Source organism: Microtus oregoni, unplaced genomic scaffold (genome assembly GCF_018167655.1).
Source record: "Microtus oregoni isolate MIOR12 unplaced genomic scaffold, Mior012 000043F_ref0000047, whole genome shotgun sequence".
Classification (NCBI taxonomy): domain Eukaryota; kingdom Metazoa; phylum Chordata; class Mammalia; order Rodentia; family Cricetidae; genus Microtus; species Microtus oregoni.
This window is the reverse complement of record NW_024543210.1, coordinates 8,685,967-8,709,960: the sequence shown is the minus strand read 5'-3', so window position 1 is coordinate 8,709,960 and position 23,994 is coordinate 8,685,967. Positions and strand designations below refer to the sequence as shown.

Below are 23,994 nucleotides of genomic sequence, written 5' to 3'. Positions count from 1 at the left end.
TAGAACTGGATGGAGGTGGGGTTCCTTGGACTTCCCACAGGTCAGGGAACCCTGATTGCTCTTCGGGCTGAGGAGGGAGGGGAACTCGATTGGGGGAGGGGGAGGGAAATGGGAGGCGGTGGCAGGGAAGAGACAGAAATCTTTAATAAATAAATAAATTAAAAAAATAAAAAAAAAGAGCAGATATAGCAGAGGCCTGAAAGTGAATAAGACCAGTGACGTCCTGAGGGCCCCTAACAAAGGGACTTACAATGAGTGGCTTCAAACTGCACAATCAAATCCTCAACTCTGCAGCCCTAAAAATCTAAAACCAAGGTGCAGTCAGAACCATACTAAGGAGTACTTAAAGAACCAGTGCTTGACTGTCCCTATTTCTGGTGGCTCCCAGTAAGCAAGGGCGTTTGCTGCCTAGTGTCAGGCTAAGCCTATGCCCTGTTTCCAGGAGGGATGTGACTGTCACCTCAATGTGCTTTTTCACATGCTTGTAACTAGGACACCAGCCATTATGTTTAGGGGTCACCTTGACCACATCACCTCACCTCAACTCCATTGTGTCTACCAGGACCCAGTTTCAAAGAAGAGAAGTACTGAGAGTTCAGATGCCAGTGTATCTTTCAGAGGCACACAATCCAACCCAAGTTAGGGAAAGCTAGGAACGTCCAGTGAGTCCCCCAAGTCAGCACGCTGGTGGCACATCCCTGTTAATCACACCCAGTTTGTATTCTTGCAAGGAAGAGGTCTGCCCTCCTGGTGGCCTCTAAGACCATCTCACAGTGGTTCCCTGACTGTAAACCACGGCTCATTGGCTGTAAACTGTTTGTAAGGTTTTAAATAAACACAACCAACCTTCTGAAGCTGGTGAATCATCACTTACCCACCAAACCCCACAGCCCTGAGATTCGAAAAACAAACCAGCAGGCAGAGCCAGCCACCCACAGAGGACAGCACTTAGGGTCTCTGTGACAGCTGCATAGCCAAGCCCCCTCCCATGGTGATCCTGTCAGAACTGGATCAGGGGTATGGATACAGCCCAGGATACAAAGGGTATAACTGCTATGGGATAATTTAAGTGAAAGGCTTTGCCCCTTAACTGGACTGAGCCCATAGCCAGGCCCTTCCCTGTGCTGTATTGGAAGCTGAGATGCCTTAGTTTCCCCATTTAGCTTCTAAGTCCATCCAAGAGATAACTTTCAAATGATGTCATTTTATAGCCAGGACCACAAGGGAGCAACCTGTGGGAAATATAAAGACTCAGGATAAGGCTAGTTCAATCATTCAGTGTTGGACTTTTAATAGTGGCCAATAGCACACACACATACATGCATGCTGGTGTGTGTGTGTGTGTGTGTGTGTGTGTGTGTGTGTGTGTGTGTGTCCAAGTCAGAGGTAAGGCCCAGAATCTTTCTCTACTCCTTTCCATTCTACTTTTGGAAACGGGGTCTTTCTTCGTGCCTGGAGCTTGTCATTTTGGCTAGACTAGATGGCCAGTGTGCCCTAAGGACCATCTTCCTGTCTACCAGACTTTATGTGGGTTCTGGGGATCTGAACTCAGGTCTTCACTTTTACACAGTGGGCCCTTTACCCACTGAACCATTTCCCCTGCTCCTATGCTCAGAATTTAAAGCACAAAACTTCCTATAAAACAGATTAGTGCCTTGCCTTCTAGGCCCACCTCTGGTGGTGGGCAGTGGACATTGCCTTCTGCAAGCCCAGGAACAGCTGGGCTGGGCTCAGCACCTGCTTTGTGAGCGGGTGTATAAGGTTCCCTTTCCCAGGTAGCCTCTGGCTCCTGGGCTAAGGGCCACTTGGCTCCTCCTTGCTCTTTGCTGCTGATCCCCTCTCCTTTGCCTGAGGAGGGCAGCGACATGGTCCTTGTGCCCACATTTCACAAGTTGGTGGGCTGGAGGCCTGTTAAGGGGACCAAGTGCTCCCAAAGAGCAGTGGAAGGGAAGAGCAGTCTGGATAGCTAAGACTCCCTCTCACTAACCTTGACAAGAGACCACATGGGTGACTTTTCTAGTGTTGTACTTCTAGAAGCTTCTGCCAAAGGCAGTGAAAACAGTGGTGACATCAGCTCACTGTGTGACCTGAGGTTAGTCTTTTATGCTTGCTGTCTCTGCTTCTTCATTTACAAGGCAAGGTGTCACTGTGGTCCCTTCTTTCTCCGGAGTGGAAAAGGATGGTGGCGCACGCCTTTAATCCCAGCACTCGGGAGGCAGAGGCAGGCGGATCTATGTGAGTTTAAGACTAGCCTGGTCTACAGAGCTAGTTCCAAAGCCACAGAGAAACCCTGTCTCGAAAAACCAAAAAAAAAAAAAAAAGAAAAGAAAAAAAAGAAAGAAAGAAAGAAAGAAAAGGACCAAAAGGATGCAGGGAAGACAGCAATGTGGCCATTTGCCTGGTGGTCCCAGCAAGTTCTGTAGAGCTGGAACCTAGCCTGTAGCCCTGGCTGTGAGGCCTCCGGGAGTCATTCAGCGTCTAAGCCCATCTGTAAACAGCAGCTACCGCAGGGGGATGAGAGGATCAGCAGAAGACCAGGCATGACAAATGATTCACATGCCGACAGTGGCTTTTTTTTTAATTGTCGTCATGGCTGTTTTTCCTGTTACTGCCGGCAGTAGACTGTTCTATCTCCCGAAAGCAGACGCAGACGGGCTCCAATGTGAGCAGGTTGCAGGAGGCAGGAAGATTCTGTACGTTACCAGCAGGGGTCTGGAGAGGTCAGGCTAGAAGCAGGGGAAGGCCACCGGAGCTCCAGCCACAGTGCAGGACACTGTAGACAACGTGGTGCTTAGACCTGCCAGGACAGCCTGCAGCAAGCTCCACCTCTGAACAAGGAGTTGAGCTATGGCCTCCTGAAGGCTGGACTTCCATGGCCTCCCGATCAGTGTGGGGAGCAGAGCTGGTGTCTCCAGGGCAGGAAACTACAACTGCAGCTTCTGAATCCTGAACGCTGACAGTGAACCTGGATGATCAGGACAAGGAAAGTGCCAAGGGAGCCTACCGACTCCGGCTTGTCTTTTCCACGGGTATAATACACATTTGGAGCCTGAGAACGTGGGCCGGTGGTTAAAGCCCTTGCCATGCAAGTCAAAGGATTGGAGTTCAGCTCCCAGAACTCCTTTATATGTCTGGTGGGTGCAGTAGTTTCTCTATAATTCCAGTCTCAGAACAGGAGCCAGATAAGCCCGGGAACGAGCTTGCTACCCAGCTCTAGATATGACTGCGAAACCCTGCCTCAAAGAATAAGGTGGACGAGTGACAAAGGAGGCTTCTACATATGTGTGCATCAACACCTCGCATGCCAACTCGCTGCAAGCACACACACACACACAAAGATCATCATGATGCCACTTACAAAAATGGTGCCTCTTGCTCTATATGTTCTGTGGGAGTCTACCGAAGTGAATTTGTTCCATTTTGCCTAAAGGTCAGAGAGTTCAGATCTATTCTTTCTCCTTCAAGGTTACACAACAGAAAGTTTGCCCTAAGGTGTGGCTACTAACAGGATGCTTTGACCTAGGGTGTGGTTCTTTGACGCTTTGGGTATTGAGCAGGTAATTACTTTGTTTGCTCTTTGTGTCTTGGTAAAGAAGCCTTTTGCTTCTCCCCCCCTCCTTTGGACTGGGGTATCAAAAGGCTATGAGAAATAAACACGAGGCGAATCTCAACCTTTACTAGATGCCCTCCCGATCCTATCTATTGACTCGTTTATTTCTTTCTTAATCCTCATGTTTCCCTCCGAGCACGGACGAATAACCTGGGCGGGACTCTGCAGATGTCATGACAAATAGTCCTCGACATGGGGCCAGGCAGATGTCCCCTCAACACGGGACCCAACAACGCTCTTCCATGGATCGTGCGCATTAGCCGTGTACTGTCAACATTGCACGGGTGGGAAAACTGAGACCCAGTGCATGGTGTGACTCACTCTGGAAAATAAGGACGTAGCATGTGCTTAGATGGGGAAACTTTCACAGCAAAGACCACAGGGGCCACCAAGAGGCTCCTCTAAGTATTTTACTCAGGGAGACAGATGGGAGGTGTCCTGGGAGGGCGGATGGGTGGCCGAGACTTGCATGTGAGAGAGGCCATCATGGGGGCTGTAGTACAGGGATCACAAAAGGCTGAAGAGGAGCAGATCTGCAGGGCATCTGCTTCAGGTCTCCAGGGGAGAGGAGGTCGGCTGGAGGAGGACCAAGCCTAGGGTTCAGATGGAGGAAGAGCTGACAAGAACATGGGGCTTCTTGGGGAGGTGTAGCACAAATAATAAAAACCCAGAAACAGAAATTGGGGTTCAACTTGAAAATCAGAAAAGCAAGGCAGCCAAGCCACTAGAGAAGTCTTACCTCTACCATGGCTGGGCGACCATAGACTAAGCAGATTAAGTCTCTCTCCTCCCATTTTATATTCCCTCTGGTGTTAGGATTAAAGGCGTGACGTCCTAGTACTGAAATTAAAGATGTGAGCCACCACCATCTGGATTTGTTTCTACATTGATCATGTATAGCCCAGGGTAGCCATAAACTCACAGAGATCCATCTGCCTCTGTCACCCAAATCCTGGGATTATAGGTGTGTGTCACCATTACCTGACCTCTAGTGGCTTTAGTTTTGCCTCTGGTCTTCAGGTAGGATTTATTTGTTAAAAAACAAATACTATACCACTACAGGGAGGAGAAGCATAAGATGAAGGGGTTGATAGATATTACTTTGAGGCCTCTTTCTGGGCACCTCAAGGAACAGGATGACTTTTACAGGGCAGAGCTGTGAAGGTGGCTGGTTTCCAGTGGTCCTCTAAGGAGAGATGCTCCATGGGTTGGTACTGAGGTTTGCTCTGCACTCGGGACTTGAACCTTGGTCACCAAGGCTGCAAGGAAATGAGGAGGCCATCTGGACAGGAAGAAGGAAGGACAGTGCAGAAAGAACAGAGCCAGGGATACAGCTAGAGGAACTCACTTCCAGGGACAGGCAGAGAGGGTGCCTGTGTAGGAGACAGAGCTGTGGTCCCCAAGGTCAAGTGAGAACTCTTCAGAAGGGACAAGCTAGAGAGAGTAGAACACTTGTTCCCTGGGCCCTTCCTGGGCCTGACTTTCTTTGGCTACTTTAAAAACGTATTTCTTAGGAGCTGGGGAGATGGCTCAGTCAATAAATCACTTGCCTTACAAGAATAAAGTCTCAAGTTCAGCTCCCAGTTTGTGGATAAAAAGCCAGGAGTGGTGGTGCATGCTTGTCATCCCTGAGAAGGTGAGATGAGCAACAGAGACAAACAGACCTTTGCAAGTTTCCTGACCAGCTAGCCTAACCTGCTTGCCAAAGCTCCAGGCCATAGAAGAGACCCTGCCTTAAACACAAAGTGGAAGGCTCATGAGAAATGGCACCAGAGATCATCTTCTGATCTCCACATGCACGAGCACACAGGTGTATATGTACACGCATGCAAACACGCAGCAGACACACACATGCACAAACAACATTCTTGGTCACAGACATGCACAGATAAGTTGCATGTTATCGGCAGTTTGCAGCTTGCAGAGTTTTTCCCTAAAGATCTACCACGTGACCACTGTATAAGCAAAGCTAAGTAGATGCAGGGGTCTGGACCCCTGGCTTCTGAAGCCACAGCAGCTGGGTAGAGACCTGAGTCCACAGATACTGCACAAGGCAAGATGACAGCAATAATTTGAGTCCTTTCCTGGCTCCCCACAGCTCTGCCTGGCTCTGGAGGCCAAACAGGGTACTAATTGGTACCCTGGGGTTAAGCACTTTCCCAGAGCCCTGCTCTGCACCCCTCCCTTGTCCTCTCACACCCCTAAACACCAGACTAGCAGGTTGCACCAAGAGCACATTCATGCACCAAAACTCATTGGTTTCTGACAAATCCAGCTTGGCCTCTTTTTAGCACCTACTCATCCCCAGGGGCTGAAACCTGATCCACAGTGATTTTCTCCAGAACCAAGAGGGGGGGCAGGGAACTCCTCCCAGGGAAGGCCTGTAGATGTGATTAGCAGGTGAGGATTCCAGGGGCCAGGAAGTCAGGTGCTGTCAGCACCAGAAAAGCTGAGCTGGTGACCCACTTCCAGCTGGGAGACTAGGCAGGTCCCCCAGCAGGAGGCAGAATGGGCTTCCTGTCTAGAGTCATGAGAATATCTGAAATTCAATAAATTAAATAGGAAGGACTTTATCTAAGACCACAGTGAGTCAATATAACCATTATTACCACAATTTTCATCTCCAGACCACCATCTTCACTATCATCACCAATCACTGTTACTATAATCAACATCATCACCATCATTATAATTACTTTTACTGTTTTAATCCCCACCATCATTTCATCAGCACCTTCATTATCACCATCATCAGTACCACCACCATCACCATCATCATTACTGTCACCACCATTACCATCATTACCATCAGCACCATCACCATCATTACCGTCACTACAATCACCACCATCACCATCATCATTACCGTCACCACCACCATCATCATCATTACCATCACCACCATCACCATCACCATCATTACCATCACCACCATCACCATCATCATTACTGTCACCACCATTACCATCATTACCGTCACCACCATCACCATCATTACCGTCACCACCATCACCATCATTACCATCACCACCATCACCATCACCATCATTACCATCACCATCATTACCATCATCACCATCACCACCATCACCATCATTACCATCACCATCATTACCATCACCATCATTACCATCACCATCATTACCATCACCATCATTACCATCATCACCATCACCACCATCACCATCATTACCATCACCATCATCACCATCACCATCATCATTACAGTCACCACCATCACCATTACCATCACCATCCTCACTATCATAACCACTCCCTTGACCATCAACATCGCTATTATCATCTTTATCGCTATCACCATTGCTACCATCACCGCCACCATCATCACTACCATCACCGCCACCATCATCACTACCATTACCGTTATCATCTCTATTATCCTCAATATCACCTTCATCATCGTTACCGTCATCTATTTACCGCTATCCAACATTATTCTGGAAAGTCTCCAGACTCATGGAGTCCTCCTCCCATGCCCTACTGCCTCTGCCTGTCTCCCTGCCTCATGGTACCTCTTCTTCCCCATTCTCCCACACCCTCTCCTCCCGATACATACACTGCTTTTCAAAACCATCATGTCTACTTCTTCATGTTGCATAGAGCATGATTTCAATCAAAAGATCTTGAGAGGAAATTTCAACACATGAAAGGCGAGGGTGGAAGCTGCTTGTGTCTAAAGTAATTGCAGGGCAAGCCACCCTCCACCACTCTCCAGTGAGCAGGATGGCCACTTTCTCTCCTTAGCTGGAAAATCCCTTGGGGAGAGGAGGCACTAGGTTACACCAGGGAAGATCCTCAAGTCTCAGTTGACTCTCTCAATCTCACTCTGCTGTAGGAAGGGAAGGGAAAGGAGGGGAGGGAAGGGGAGGGAAGGGAAGGGAATTCCTTCACTGGCTCCTCTGAGAAGGGTGAAAGAAACATTCTTTACAATCCCCCACTCATGTGTTGGCCTTGAGATCTGGGCTGTACCCCCACATCCTACTGAGGGAAGAAGGCTCCAGCTACCAGGCTCTAGACCACCATTCCTTCTGATCGCCACTCCCTAGAGCCTTGCCAGCAAGGTCAGGCTGGCTCCTGCACGGGAGGCAACAGGGCCCAATATCCACAAGGCCACTTGCAAGCCTATGTCCTCTTTTTCCCCCTTCCCACCTAGATCCCCAGTCGTGCAGCCTCATTCAGCCTCGTTGGCTGGCCTTGTGCAGCTTTTACACTTAGAATCATAGGATTCAGCTTCGGGTTGGGGTTAGGAAAAAACAGGGAACCTCCTCTTATACATATCCTTGGGGGAAGTTTAAAAGTCTCTTCCCCCCCCCGGGTAAAGAGAGGAGGGACAAAAATGACTTCAGGCCACCCAAGGGCCCCAGGGAGTCTAGTGCGTGTGTCTCCGCTGCAGGCTGAATTATGCCTGGCAGAGCCAGTCTGACAGCCTGGGTCGACCGCTTTACCACAGCTGCCTAATGAGGCCCTCTGAGTGGCTGCGGCTGCGGGGAGAGTGGCCAAGGTGATGATGACATCCAGGGGACCAATTTGGTCACTGAATGACTGACCCAGCCATTGTGCCTCATGGAGCAATTATTCCCCAGCCTGCCTGGCAGCTTAGGGCGGCTTTGGGGCTCAGAGTTCCCCAGGGCAGGTCATTCAGGAAGAATAAATCTGAAGTTGCTCTAAAGTAAAAGGAGGCACCCCACTTTGAGGTAGGGGTAGCTGACCGTGATACACAGTTGTCTATAAGACAGTGATGTAGTCTCAGACCTGTTCACATTTGCCCTGCCTAAGACCCTGGGCTGAGCTTAATACTGTGTCTCCAGCTGTTGCTGGGGTCACCCCTGTAGTGAGGCATGTGAAGCTCAGGTGCAGGTCCAAAGTCACTTGTGACTGTATATGACCAAATTCTTGTGATTCTACACCAGCCTGTTCACCTCCCCAAACTCGTGTTTCCCCTTATGCTGTGCGTACCCCACCCCACATCCCCCTCTACAGCCCACTACCCACTCACTCCTCAGTGGCACAGCAGGAAGAACTCAAAATCAGTGGGTGGAGCTCAGCCCTGAGTGGGGAAGATGGGTAGAGGGGATTGGGAGGTGAGTTAAGGAGATGCAGCAAGTGACGGTCATGATGGGCCAGCTGAGGGCCTGAGTGAGGAGTGGGCAGGGGCTGCATCGTAGAGTGGGAGAGCAGCTGGAGCATCAGGAGTAGCAAGAGCAGCAGGGGGCAGCCTCAAATGGTGCAAAAACCCTGGCAGATACCCAGGCTACAAATGGCATCCAAAAAAGGCTGAAGGCGTATGACAGGAGCCAGGCAGGTGGAACCGGGCTATTCCCAGAGCAGAGGCCAAGGCTGTGGCAGGGCATGGATTTGCTCCAGTCTTGGTCTGAAGGCATCTGCTTGGAGCAGAGCTGGCAAGTAAGGTTGACCAGACCCTGCATTGCCTAGTGGACTCACCGTTCCAAAGCTGTAGGCCTTGGCAGCATTCCTGCCCCCTCCACCAGTTGGCATCAGTGCCCAGTGGATTTCCCGAGTCTGGACTCTGTACAGGACTATCTACCCTTGCCACAGCCCAAGGGCCTGTACAGCCTCAAGGACAACCCTCCTTCCAAGGTGACCCTAATTCTGCCTCTCTGCTTCCCTTTCCACCTTCCACTAGAATTCATCATTGCTTCCTCTCAAGTTTTGGGGTATTGTGGTACCTTCTTACTGGGTTCTGGCTGGCTCTTGTAGACATCTAAGTACTTCTTGATCCTTTTGGGGAAGTGAGGAGAGTGCAGGCTTTAGAATCAGACCGCCTGGAAGAAAGGCAAGAGGAGGATGCCTTCTGGAAGAGCTGACCAAACTGGCTCTTAAATTTGTAAGATGCAGGAGATGGGGAGGGGGAGAAATTAAGGAAGCGAAAGTAAAAATGCTAGAGGCATGAAAGACTCAGCGTGTATGGGTAATGGTGAGAAGCAGTGAGGTGGAGGTGTGGGGAAGAGAAGGGAAGCTGAGTTACTTGTGCAGAGCCTACCTAGGCACTAGATCAAAGGGGAAGGAGGCTTCAGCTTCCCCTGTGCTCTAACCAAGAGCAAGCAGCAGGTTCCCAGTGGATGTCAGCTGCCCACTGCCCAGATGACACCATGCCTTCAGCCTGCTCCATCCTCCCGAACAACGGCCTTGGCTAGAGTTCTCTAAGAGCCCCTGAGAGGGAGGTGCTCCCTGGCTGGCCCAGCCTCGCCCTCCTCTGTTCCAGGACTCAAGCATGTGGTCCTATCACCATCATCTCTCTCTGATTCATTCACTCACTGATCGTTATCCCTGGACCCTTCCAATGCTTCAGACAGGCCGTCCATTTAATTTTGTAAAACCAAACAGCACGACGCTGGTTCTCTCAGGATGCACGGGGAGCGCGCGATACGGTCTGTGGAATGTTTCTCAGAGCAGTGAAAAATTTAATTTTTCCCCCCAGCATCAAGATGTGTCAAACATAATTTATGCCTGGACATAATTCATCCCCAAAGATAAATATTGAAACCCAAGAGAGGAGAGGCAGCTGCAGAATTTGCTGGGGCCCGGGGGCCGCCGAGTGAGTCCCCCTCCCATCCCGCCACTGACAGGGTGAAAGCATAGAGGAAAGCAAAGCTAGCCTGGGATCTGGCCTCGGTCTCCTGGAAATGCTGAGCGCTTTTCTTTCTCTTTCTTTTCTTTCTCCAGGCCTCTTTTGTGTCTGCAGACTATCGCTCTGTCTCGCATAAAATCTCTCGCAATAGAAGTCCTCAATTAAAGTCACCTACTGGTCTTTGTCAGTTGAACTTGATGCTGTCAAATCATGCAGAACTCCTTAAGCCAATACAAGTCATTACAGAGAGAGTGAATAAGAGCCACGGCGGGCAGGAGCCCTCTGTGATCAATTGATATCTTCCTTCGCTTGGGAGGGGGGTGGAGGTCTCAGAGTCCTGCTCCCCGCCACCTCATCCCCCCCACGGGGGCCTGAACCCCTGGATCCAATTAGACCGCAGCTCGGCGGGTCTGAGGGTGCGCTGAAAGGCCATCGGTAGGCGAGCCCATTAATAACTCGCCAGTGCCCTGCGTATTGTAATTGTCAGTCTGCAATTTACAGTAATCCTCCCATGCAAAAGCCCAAGTCGCTGCAGCTGATTGGAAATTCATACGCCCGTTTGAAAGAGAAAAACACAAGCTGCATGGGTTAAAAGGCCACAGCGTGCAAGTGTGTGTGTTGAGTGACAGACATTTTAGTACTAGCCTGGGACCATATTTTAAAAGGTCACTGAAAACTCTTGGCTTGGGCTCTCTGACAAACAATGAACGTCCTGGGTATTTATTTGCCATCTCTTTGTTTTTACAGCACGCAGAATGAATGACTTAAATGACGTTGTGCGGGCCTGCATATTGTCATCACAGGTTACAAGTCATTATGAAACTCCGTCAAATCAAACCAAACCCGGTCAAGGCAATGAGACTAAGAGTTATTTGCATTCCTTCTGTCATAAAAAATCATATCCCCTTACTCAAGACTTTCAATTCGTTATTAAATGCAGCCACGAGAGTATTTCGGGTCTGGCAATATAAGCCCAAGGAAACCTTCTTGGTATAACTCAGTGTAACAGCTCAGACCCGATCCCACTAAAAAGTCCCAGTTGAGCGTATCTGGGCATTCAATCAAGACATACATATTACTTTTAAATAAGATTAGCCTCTATATTTTGCTGCTTAAGTTAAAACTTTTCATGTCTTTTTCTGCTTTTATATAAACTCCAGCATAATTCTGTTTTAGCAAAATACTTCAAACAAATTAAAAACCTCAAGTTGAATGTGTCCCTAACAAAAACTTTCTTAATGGCATTGCAACACGTTTGCTGATGTTAAAAACACTTTCTCATAGATGAATGTTCCTGTCCCTCCCCACTTCCTTGTCTTTGGAATCACAACAGCACAGCATCCTCCTTGGCTGCTAGGACATAGGGTTTGACTGGTTACTTTCCACTGACCCACAGTACCTATTGAAAAAATAAATTGTCGTGTCCTATCTGACTACAAGTAGGTTCTATGTTAATTGGGAAATGGAAAGTGATCAGTTGGACGAGTGTAAGGTGGAGAATCAGGGTAGATGAGCACACTGTCCCCCCAAAGGATACTAGTTTTGGATATGCATCTTAGTTTAGTTTCCATTGATGTGATAGAATACCACAACCAAAGCAACTTAGGGAGCAAAGGTTTATTTTAGCCTGTAGTTCCAGGCTGCCGTCCATCACTCAGAAGAACTTAGGGAGACAAGGTTTATTTTAGCCTAGTTACAGGCTGCTGCCCATCACTTACGGGGAGTCACAGCAACCATAACTTGAAGCAGCCAGTCTCACACTAGGCAAGAAGCAAAGAACAACGAACTAATTAATGCATGCACGCCAGTGCTCAGCTGGCTTTCTCCACTCTTATAGATCAGAATTCCACACGTAGGGAATGGTGCCACCCAGAGTGGGTGAGACTTCTCACACTGATTAATGTCATTAAGATAATCCCTCAAAAACATTCTCAGAAGTCCTTCTCCCTGGGTGATTCTAGATCATGTCAACATGACCAAACTAATTATCACATGTAAAGACCAGGGGCGACAGTGGCTTTCTGATCTTGGAACTGTGGAATGTCAAAGTAACATCCATTCCTAATCCAAAGACAACGGCTCTGACTGCTCTGAGATATAAGGATCAGGGAAGACTGTCATTAACAGTGAGCACTCAGAGACTTCAGTCTATTCATTGGGCACTTGGATCCAAGGAGCAGCGAACCTGTGCCGGTTCACACGGATTCTCCATGTTCAGTGTATTTTGAGCGGACACAGAATGAGGCCTTAGTGACGGTTCCCACATTGCAGTCTCTCACCCTGGTATCACCTGCCTGCCTAGGGTACATAATCTAAGCCTAAAATTTCACTGGAACTGGTGATGACCCTCTTCTGAAACGGTATGTAGCTGGGGTTCCTTCAGAAGCGAAGCTCACAGAGGTCCTCAGCTTCACTCCATGGTGCAGTGAGCGGATGGCAGGCACCTCATCTGACACCCTGCCTGTGAGTGTGGGTGGGGCCCGGGAAAGTGATGCCTGCCTGCTGTTGTGGCTGGCCTACCTTCTATGGCAAAGATGCGAGGGTATGCATCAGTAACAAGGGTTCCCCATTCAATGGACTGAGTTCATGGAGACAAAGATGACCTAGGTGCTGGAGCAGACCCTTTAGAAGCCAATCCAGACCTTCCTAAGAAGATAGCCATGAAATTGGGGTGGGGGATAGGCGGGTGCTTGTGGGCAGCTAGCAACCAGGTACTTGCATCTACAAGATGGTGGACACTACCAGCAGTCACGGAGCACGAATGAAGACCGAGCCTGTGTGAGCCCAACGCTACAGGGGAAACTTGACTACAGCCTTGGGAACTCCAGGAAGACCCTAGCTAGGCTGAGCTGGGACTCCAGAACAGAGAGGGTGTGAGCTAAGATATGTCTTATGAGCCAGTAAGCATGGGGACTTGTTATGTGGCAACAGAAAATGAACACGCGTGGAGGAATGAACACCCAGTCCTGACCAGCTAACACACTAAAGCTGCTTCTCAGCCTCACGTGTGGACTCCCTCCTCATATGGCAATCTAAACATTACATTGCTTTAAGGCCTCCTGTTCTTAAAGACATTTATATAAATAATCTACTTCTTGATTTGGCTGTCACTGTGTTCTCTAAAACAAATACCTTTTCCTTTTAAAGGGCCCCGAACAGGCAGCGTGCTTGACATCAGTATAAAATTCTCTTGTTAAGCCCACAGAAATTAGCACTTAGGAGAAAAGCTGTACCTTTAAAAAAACACCTGACCAAATATTTCATAAAAGTAACACACAGCAAATTCCTAAGGTAGAGTCTCTGGATTTACAACCATCAAACTATATTAAACTTAACAATATCAAGATTTATCCCCTATTAAGTGGAGTCTCGTTTTGGTAATAGCTCACACTTGGTCCCAGAGGATCTCAAATACCTTCGGCCCTTCACCGGGTACCCTTGTCATGATTCATAGCGAGGTGCTCAAAACCCTCATTATGAGGTTCTGCTGCTATGCTGGGGTGTGACATACCTACCTAGAAATGGGAGTGGTGTGGACACAACGCAGAAATGGCACCAAGATCTGGGCCATGCAGAAGAGGAGGGGCACTGAAGGTTATCCCTAACAGGCACGTGTCCCAGGCCACCGAGGGGCAGCCCTCATGGACTGCCCCCTCATGTTCCAGTGGTGTCAAATGTTAAGTGTCTGGCTGAGTTGTCTTTTCTAAACAGTGCCATCAGAAAAGTTCCATCCACAGAACAGAGAGGATCAAGACAGCTATGGGGACAGGACCCCTCCTGCCTGCTTAGTATCAGCTCGTAGCTGTCCCCAGTTGGCTATCCCATGCGCTCTTCAGGAAAACTTATTCTAATGGCAAGTGCTGGAGGCTATACCCAGAGATTCCAGCTGTGTTGTTAATCACTGATCTGGCGGCGGTCATCCTACATCTGGGAGCCCAGAGCGGCAAGCAGGAGAAAGATTTCCCCATGGAAACCCAGATTTTGATTGTTGTTTAGAAAGACGCAGCCCATCCTCAGAGCTGTAGGGATGTGTAACTGCCCACACAACTTCAGGTTGAAATGTGGAAATTAATTTTAAAGACTTTCAGTGATCAAGCACCTTTAACTAATCCTTCACCAGTTATTGAGGGTATCGAGCTGTGTTGCAGCTCACTGGCAGAGCTCTTGCCTAGCAAGCATGGATAAGGCCACAGACTCAACCCCCAATCCTGCCAGAAAAAAAAAAAGTCAGTTATTTATTCTATCATGCCTGGCTGGCATCTTCAGAGTGTGCGCAGCCTTCCCTTTAAAAGAATAAGTGCTGCGATTTGTTCTTTTCGCTGTGATAAAATACCTTGAGAAAAAGCAGCTCACAGGTAAAGGACTTGTTTCTGGCTCTCAGTTCAAGTGTGCAGTCCAGCATGGCAGGAAGGAGCCTGAAGCAGCAGGCCACAAGGCGTCCATAGTCAAGACACAGAAGACAGATGTCCGCATGCTGGTGCTTAGCTCGCTTCCCCTATTATTCATTCTGAACCCCTATAATCAAGAAATGGTCCCACTCACAGTTAAAATGGGTCTTTTCCTAACAACTGATGGAATTCCTTGCAGGCATGCCTTCGGGCCCACTTTCCAGGCGATTCTGCATTCTGACAAGATAACAATTAACAATAAGCATAGCACAGAGTCTCCTGAAAAGATGATACCTGTCACTGGGTCATTAACTTCCGTGTGAAGTTCTCTGTGTCAAGAACTGTTTGTCCCTCAGAACACACCACGTCTTCCCCCTTGTGATTAAATAGGAATGGCCCCCATAGGCTCATAGACTTGAAAGTTTGCTCATTAGGGACTGGGGCTACTTGAGAAAAAATTAGGTGTGGCCTTGTTGGAGGAAATGTATCACTGGGGATAGGCTTTGGGATTTCAATGTTCAAGTCAAGCCCACTGTCTCTTTCTCCCTGCTACCTTCAGATCAGGACGTAGAATTCTCAAGCTACTTCCTCAGCACCACGTCTGGCTGCATGCCACCGTGTTTCCTGCCACAGTGACAATGCACTAAACCTCTGAACTATAAGCCAGCGCCAATGAAATGTGTTCCTTTAAAAGAGTTGTCTCTTCACCGCAAGAGAAGATTGACTAAGACACCTTGAATGGATCGTCCTTGTGCTCCAGTCTTCTGGTACTGTACCCTCCCCAATCAGTCCTTATCAACTCTAAGTGTCTGCTGGGCCAACTCCACTGTACAGGCAAGGAGACAGAACCCCAAGAGAGCCAGAACCTGGCTGAAGAGTAGCAGAGCAAGGCTCCTCCAGGCATGATTTCCATGCTCCTCTCTCTCTCTCTCTCTCTCTCTCTCTCTCTCTCTCTCTCTCTCGATGGTTAAAGTTCAGATGTCCTGAGACATGTGTGAATCTCAGGTACTCTAGACACCCAGAGATGGCGACTGGTTATCAGCAGCTCCCCTTTGTTAACACCAGCGGTCTCTGAAAGCTCCAGGTCTGGACAGACTCCATCTTCTATTTCTAACCAGACCACAAACTGGCATCCTAGCTTGTTGGAGAGACTGACTCAGCCCTTCATACCAGAATAGGTGAATAGAATTTAAAAACTAACCACCAAGGGCTGTGGAGAAGGCTCTGTTAGTAAGTGCTTACCGTGCAACTTAGGGACCTGAGTTGAATCCCCAGAACCCATGTAAAACACTTAAGATCCCAGTGCTGGGGAAGTGGAGGCAGGGGCTTGTCGATCAGCCGACCGGCTAATAACTACCCAGCAAATTCCAGGCCTGGGAGGGATATTGTTTCAAAATAGGTAGACAGTGCCTGAAGAATGGCCTCCACACACATGCTCATGTACACACAAGCACACTCCCATATAAACTTAACCATCAAGGAAAATCCAAAGTGACCTTACAGCTTTCAAGCAAAACAACAACAACAACAAAAAAAAAAACTAAAACCAAAACAAACAACAACAACCAGAAAGCTCACACTCTTTTCTAGTGTGCCTTTTGCCTCTACTGCTTGAGGCAGAACAGCACAATACCTTTGAAACCTGGAGAGCCAGGCTTGCTGTCACCACAAGCTGCACAGAGAGGGCACCGACTTGGGCGGTACCCGCTTCACAAATACTCCCATGGGACAGATCGGCGAAAGGAAGTGTGAAGTTCGCAGCAGTGCCTGAGGGACACAGCCTGCCTGCCTCAGGACTGCTCCACTTGTCCTGGCCACTTCCCTAGCCTACTTCAGTAACTGTTTCATCAGTACATCTGAGACCAATAGAAGCCTTTGTGCGTGTTTGCTGCCCAGATCAATTGGCCCAAAGGATCCACAGCAAGAGAACAACAGCCCAGACGTTGCTACACAGCAGAGTGGAGGCAGGAGAGCGAGAAGTGACTACCCATGAGACTGCTTTGTTCCTATACAGTAGTATCTATTGATTTGGCTAGAGCTTGTTTTCCCACAGGGCATAACTGCCCCTGACCAGGTCAGGACCATGTTATTCATTGCTGCTTCTCCAGGGCTTTGAAGAAGTGAACTGTGCAGCCAAAGTGAAAAGGAGACACACCAGCTACAATATGCAGTATCCATCCCAACCAAAGCTTTAAGAGCGAGTCAAGATTTTCGAGACAGTTCTCTACTGGCTCCTCTCATTTCTACACATCTCGTTTGTGTCCAACTGGCCAGCAGGCCCTACTCTTCCCCTAATCCTGTGATGCACTAATACTTAGAAGGGCCTAGTTCTCACTTCTTTGAGCAAAATCAGAGTTTTAAAAAACTAGCAAATTGGGAACTGTCCTGCCCTTCACTCTGTTGGTGGCCCTGGTTCCCCAGGAACCATTCAGAGGAGATGGAGACAGTTGAACGAGGACAACACTGCCTTTCACCTGCACACAGCTTGAAGCCTAGAACATGGGGTGGCTGACACGTTCTTGGCACTCCAGTGGATCGGATATGTGATGAGATGGTGCCACTGGGGTGCGAGGTGTTGATGTGAGCCCAGAGCAGTGGCCCCAGCAGAAGAGGGGCTGAGCGCAGGAGGCTGCACCCAGAGTTGCAGCTGGGGCTTGGGGAGGGATGGCAGGGTCTGAAGTCACAGTTAGGGCTGGCAGGACATATATGGGGCTCCTGGAAGCTGAGCTGGGTCAGGTGCAATTCCTCCAACAGGAACAGCCTTCATGGGTCACAGTCACAGTCTTCCCTGTGACAATCAGGGGCCAGCGTGGAGAAGCAGAGACTGGTTTTTATATAAACCTGATTCAGTAGAACCTCTGCACCAGAAATGGGTCCCCTTCTAGCCCAATTTCAGGGCAGCAGGCCACTTTCTGGTGGGAAAGTACCAAGGTGGGGTCCCAAACTACTTCAGAGTTGTGTATGACCTTGCCTGGACATGCCCTGAACACTACTCAGGATGCAATTGTGAAGGTGTTTGTGGTCAAAGAAGAGAAACGTAGCTCTCTGACACTCAGCACACTCAGGCATAAATAAAACTCGAAAAGTCCTGCAAAGAACACACTTCACTCACAACGCCCAAATGTCATTAACAAAGCAGCACACTTTTAACTCATGCCATATCACATCTGTGGCTGTCTCTAGAATCCACTCATCTCCACTCCACAGAGCAGACTTACAGGCCGCGGGAAGTGAGGATGTAGGCAAGACAAACAGGGAACGCTGAGTGAGCAGCTCACCAAAATTAGTTTCTCAGAAATGCCAGAAATATTTGGAGATGTCAACAGCCTCACTTCACCAGCTAGCGACTTTCTAGCCAGATTCTGCTCTTTATATGCCACACATCACCAATCCCAACTTCTATCACGAGAAGCTGAGTTACCAGACCCAGAACAAATGCTGTTCATTCTACAGGGCGAGAACGCCATCACGGGCATACCCTACTTTTGCTGTGAGTGTATATACACATGCATGCCTTTGTTGGAGCAGAAGCCAGTGTTGCTCACTCTCTAAGTGGAAGGGACCACTGTCTCTACTCCTCTCCCATGTCGACCAACCTATGCCGTCCTGCCTGCATTACTGAGCCCTTAGTCAGGATCCTTGACAGATTTACTTCAGGGGATTCAGACCCAGACAATACTTAGTGCAAGCTCAAGCTCCCTGGTCCCTTCTCCAGGCTTCTTCAGCCCATCTGGGAGGGATTTCTGGACACATCGAGCCTGATGGCCAGGACTTCACAGAACTCCATCTTTACCCTAAAGGTAGGCAAGCCAGGTGGCCACCTGAACAACCCCACCCTACCCAGCCCCCTGAAGCTGCCTTTATGATCCTTGGGGAAGAGTGGAAACATGGACTTTAGCACAGGCCTGATACCCAGTCCTTCTCTACATCTTGCTCATCACAGGCCCTTGAGCCCTTAGCTGAAGTCCTTGAGGCCAATGCAGGCTCCACTGCAGGACTGATGATCCCAGGGCAGTTCAAAGAATTCCCCACGTATTCCACAGAGCCCATTACAGGTTCCCTGGCAGATGAGAGAAGCCTACAGATGCTCACATTAGTGGGACGGAAGCTACTCAGCTTGTCCGGTTTTGTATCAATTCTACAAGTTGATTCTGCGCTTTCTAGACTTGAGAATTTAGAACCTGATACGTGCATGCCCATATGTTCAAAAGGTAGGAATTATGGCTTCCTTTCTATCAGCAAGAACCAGGTATAGCACAAAGATCTGCCAAGGAGCAGCTATTGAGGAACTTTTCTAAAATGCTTATGACATTAACTTCACTGAAGAAGCCTGGAGAAGGATAGGTGGCTCTCTAGGTGTACACACACACACACACACACACACACACACACACACGATGTACACATAAGCGATTACTGGTTGACTGTACTTTACAAATTACAAAGAAACAAAAATAAACAAGCAGCCCTGACAGAATATCCCAAATTGCTGTTCGTTTTTACTATAAAGGAACATGTGAGTGTGTACTTAGAATGCTACCCTGTGAAAGTGGTAAGGGCATGAACATGCTAACTGCTGGTAAAATGTTCTAAGAAATCTGAAAAGAAACTACATCTTATCCACTTTAGCTCTTCTCAGTCTGGTGATCCCTCTTCATGTTAGCACCTTTCAAAATGTCAAAAACTTAAACTAATAAACTTTTCACTTAACCAACAATGCTGGAAATGTGTTCTAAGGATCTGGAAGTGAACATTCTGTCCACTTTGTTCCAGAATTATCAAACCCAATAAGGAACATGTCAAATACATCACAGACAATCCAAGAGTTGGAACACATCAATCAGCATGGTAGGACCTCAGCAGAGAACACCACTATTATAAGGTATTAAAAGACAATTATGCCATTTCTCAGAACATGAAGCGCAACTTGAACACAATCTTATTAAAATACACAACTCATGGGCTTCCCTATGGGAGGACAACCTTCCAAGACTACTACTGCGACAACTTGCTTGTTCACACTGCATTAAGTAACAACATTAAAACAAAAAAGATAAAAAGACACAAAGTGAACAGACCATAACTTTATTGGCTACAATTATTAAAAAGAAAAATAAAAACAAAACAAACAACTAAAGGTAACTGTGATCCATAAGGTGCTGACCGCAGAACTACAGTGACAGCCATGTGCATGAACTACATGTCTTTAAAAAGCTGCAGCATGTGATGGCCATGGTTTATTGTCAGCAGAACTGTCAGTCTGACTTCACCTTAGTCATTTCCCTTTATTTACAGCAAAGGCAGCCGTGTTCTTCCCATTCACCTCTGCACTTTTGCTACAGAACCAGCAGAGCTGAGGTGAATTCTGAGGGCATTTGTAACATTTAAACTGTCTGTGGTTGTTCTTCAAAGAAAACTGAGTAAGAATAAAATAATGATTAAACTAATATATGCAAGTTAGTTTGAGGTGATCATTTTCCCTGCTAGTGGATAGCACACGATCTCCATGCCAGACACACAACTTTTACAGTCATTTTAACTATTCTTGGTCTTAAACATATCTTTAAAATGTCTGGTGTACAATATAAAATACAAAATTTATTGAGAAATAATTAAATTCCAGAAAAGTAATCAGCAGGTGGGAACTATAGGTTCTTGGACGTCGTTAAATCAAGCACAGAGGAGACACACAAAACCCGAGTACCCCTGCAGACACGACATCAGCTAAGGACGAGGATATAGGCTCAGCTCAGGTCCATGAAATAAAGGTGCAAGGCCTCGGTTTGCTAGAGTAACTTTGTGAAAAGGATTAGACGCCTTCACTGAGCAGGGAATAGTTTTAAATCAACAGGCCCCTACAAGCAAACCCGGTGGTTGTGGGTTTTTGGCTGTTCTCGGTGCTCTGCAGTCACACAGGAACTGAAGAGCAGAACAAAGCAGCCTCAAATCCCTGCTAACTAGACAGCACGTCTGAGGGCAGGCGACTGTCAGGAAAATACAAACATCCGTATTTTAAAGGATAATTATAGGAGTGCTAGCTAGAGGTCATTCTAAATTTAATCATTTCACATAATACAAAAAAAAAAGAAATGTAACCAAAACATTTTAAAAGCATAATTAAGTGTTCAGTCAAAAATTTCTGCCATGCTTTCACCTTACAAATAGAAAAAGAAAACGCCACAGACGTAATAATATTTAAGTTGTGCAAGTGTGTGACAAGGCTGCAGGCATCACAGTATCTTCTCAAATTTGAAAATCAGAACTGCAGCAAGGCCCAACCATGTCCCTTCCTCTAGATTAACCCTGGAAGAAGGTAGAGCATACCGAGCACTGTCCTTGCCTGTGCAGCATGGGCAGAACAGAGGACAGAGCCACGTAAGACGTAGCATGGCTAGGACTGTAAAGTCACAAAGGAGCAGCAGGAAGACCTTCTGCAGCTGCCTCCTCAGTGGACCTTACCAGCCGTTCCAGGCATTGGCCATCTTCTCCGCCTCAGATCTGCTACACCGGCAGAGGAGGAACACTAAGTCATTAAGCCAGGTGAGAGCGACTTTTCTCTGAAATGCAAAGCCTTTCAACCAGGGAAACCGGGGGCAAACGCCACAACCCAGAAGCGTTCCTGATCATCATGTGTCTAACTCATACTTTTTATTTTTTCAACTTGGTCTCTGGGTGAATCACAGAAAGCTTCAAACTGTGAGTCATATTAATTATCAGGTACGTTCATCTAACAAGGAAAAAAAAAAGGAAAACAGCCCAAGTTTGCTGTTGATAAAACATTCTGAATAGTGGAGGAAGTCTGAGCCCTGAGAATGGATGATCTAATCATATCCGACTCTGAACTTTCTAATATTAACAAAAAAATACTCTGCTTATGGTCACAAAATATATTGAGGCATTTTTCTACCACCAGGAATCGGAACTGTGAAACAATCTGATTTTGGTGCTAGGATAAAAGAGCATTCCATGACACAGGGATAAATGCATGAGTCACAATGCAGAGAATCAGGTAGTTTATAAATTACCAAGAGACTATGATAGGACAACAAACTCCACCTCCCCAAGCCCCACTCCCTTACTATCTAACTGTCAAAGTTATAGCAACAACATTCAAAAGATCACCTGGTTTGAACTTGCTATGATGTCTTGCATTAAGAATTGTGTGTATGCATGGGGAGTGGGAGTATTTTAAATCAAATCAATAACTACAATCTCAATCAGAATCAAATATTTAAAACAAGTCACCCAAATTAATTTCCTCAAAAAAACTCATTTAATAATTTAAATCCCAATTTAAGTTTAAGACTAGTGCCAACAAATGATCCTGGGAAACTCACTATCCCCTTCACTTGAGGTTCCTCAGAAAGTGGGTCCGACAGCTTCTGTGTGTTCACACACACACACATATACACAGGTATCTCGTGGGTGGATGGTGCACAGCAAAACCAATGGTAATTTAAACCTAACTGCAGCATTACATGAAGCATCAGCCTCAGAAGGATGTGTGGAAGTAAGAGCCACCCTGGCTCAGCCTGCTGAAACTTCAAGCATAATAGGGCAAATTGCAGCAAACCTCTACCATGTCGGTGGGAGGGCATGACCAACCCATAGAGCATTTTAAAAATGGAAATCAAGAGGTATTATAGTCACAGTGCAAAAATTAAACTTCAAGCATGATACATAAACATAGCACCAACTGGGAAAATGCACGCAAAAGGAGGGTAACTGAGGTGTGTGAATGAAGAGTGCCTACAGCTTTACCAAGAAGCTCCAGGAATGCCTAAAAAGCTTTAGTTCCTTTTATTCTGAGATGGAACTAATGACCTAGTTTATCGAAACTAGTGACTTCCACCCCAGGTGTGTCAGTCCTGGCAGTCCACCTCAATGCTGACCCCAAGCATAAATGGCACAGCTTTGGTGATGCTGGCAACACTGCAGGCACAGTCGGAACATGGACAGGAGCAGGTGTGCTGCTCTGCCACTCTAAATGAGGCTCAGCTCCATTACAAACCTGCAGCATCTATAGGTGTACTGCGTCTCAGGGTCCTTTTGTTAAAACAACAATCAACTGGGCAAGAATTTCTACCACTAGGACTACCTGACAGGAAGGTCTGAGGAAAACTGGGCACCTAGTCACATGCCCAGTCTATAATGATGTTTTAAACTCCAAACTACTCACCCTGCTTTGAGAATGTCTTTAGTGTATATACACGTGCGACAGAAATCCTACCTGCAATCGCTCTATTGCAAGTACCCTAGTGAGCTGTGTCACCCCATCTCATCTAATGCATAATAAGATAAAGGAAAAGCAAAACAATCTGTTCCCAAAAGACCAAAAAGTAAGAAAACTATCAAGTCTCTACTTTTAAGGCAAGAACCCTCTCTATGCAGCACTATGTGGCTTCAGAAAACCTGGGCTTGACTCATCAACGGCCAACACTGACTCAAATCTGTCCCTTACTATTAAGTGCAACAGAGCCCGGGAGTCTGCTCTGCACCCAACAACACTGGTGATTCTGTCACAGCTATTCTGTCCTGCTGGGCTTGACAACTGCTGCAGGATAGGCACTAGTATTGAGGGACTGCAAGGCCAGAGGACTCTACCCAGTTCTAGGGACTTCTAGAGGGTCAAGCTCCATGGCCTCTTAACACCAAGCAAAGTCAACAGAAATTAAATGCAAAAACCAAAACAACAACAACAACAAAAAAACCCGTCAAAATGATTTCAAAACTTGCTAAATGCCGGCATTAAAGCACTCTTGTGATTTAAACAGAGCAGAAGTGGGGAAAGAAGACAAGATTGTGTTTGCGCAAAAAACTAAAACTACAATTAGTTCCAAAAAGTTTATACACATATTAAATGTTTTATTCTGTTATCTATCTTGTTATCAAACTTTAAATTCTGCCTTCAATACTCTGCTCCATGTCAACTCTGAATCATTGTTTCGATGTGTTTCTGTGATTTTGGTTCACCATCTTGCTGTCTGCACATCTGGAGGCTTCAGCTGTTAGGAACCTGAGGCTGGTTAGCTTTGAGGCTGCGGAGGGCTCTTCTTGCTGCAGCAGACTTTGCGATCCTATAACTCCGGCCGACACCTTTAAATTTCCCCTTCCCCACCACTTCCACGGTGACTCTGACCTTCCCATCGTAAGTTCTCTCCGCTGGGCTGCAAAAACCAGACAGTTTGAATTAGAAGTCAGAGGTATTTGTTATTATTGTCAGTCAGCACCTCTAGCCCTCTCGGGCTGAGCATCCCTCCTATAAGCTGACTGTGCACCAGGCTTATTGCACCATCAACACAGGCTCTTTCCTCCTTCATTCAGCTTTGCTTTAGGAAAAAAAAAAAAGGAAAAGCGCGGCCAATCAGACCAAAACTGGAAACTGG

General features: G+C 47.3%; 1 protein-coding gene across 2 annotated transcripts in view; it reads right to left on the bottom strand.

Annotated features, from left to right (window-relative positions):
- Positions 1–19,677: 19,677 nt before the first annotated feature.
- The window catches only part of Dicer1 (dicer 1, ribonuclease III), a 69,114-nt gene continuing 64,797 nt past the window's right edge, over positions 19,678–23,994 (bottom strand). For both annotated transcript variants that reach the window (XM_041633151.1, XM_041633152.1), the window contains one exon: positions 19,678–23,775. In XM_041633151.1, coding sequence (XP_041489085.1) covers positions 23,610–23,775 — 166 coding nt within the window. In that variant the 3' untranslated portion in view covers positions 19,678–23,609. The remainder of the gene's footprint in view (positions 23,776–23,994) is intronic.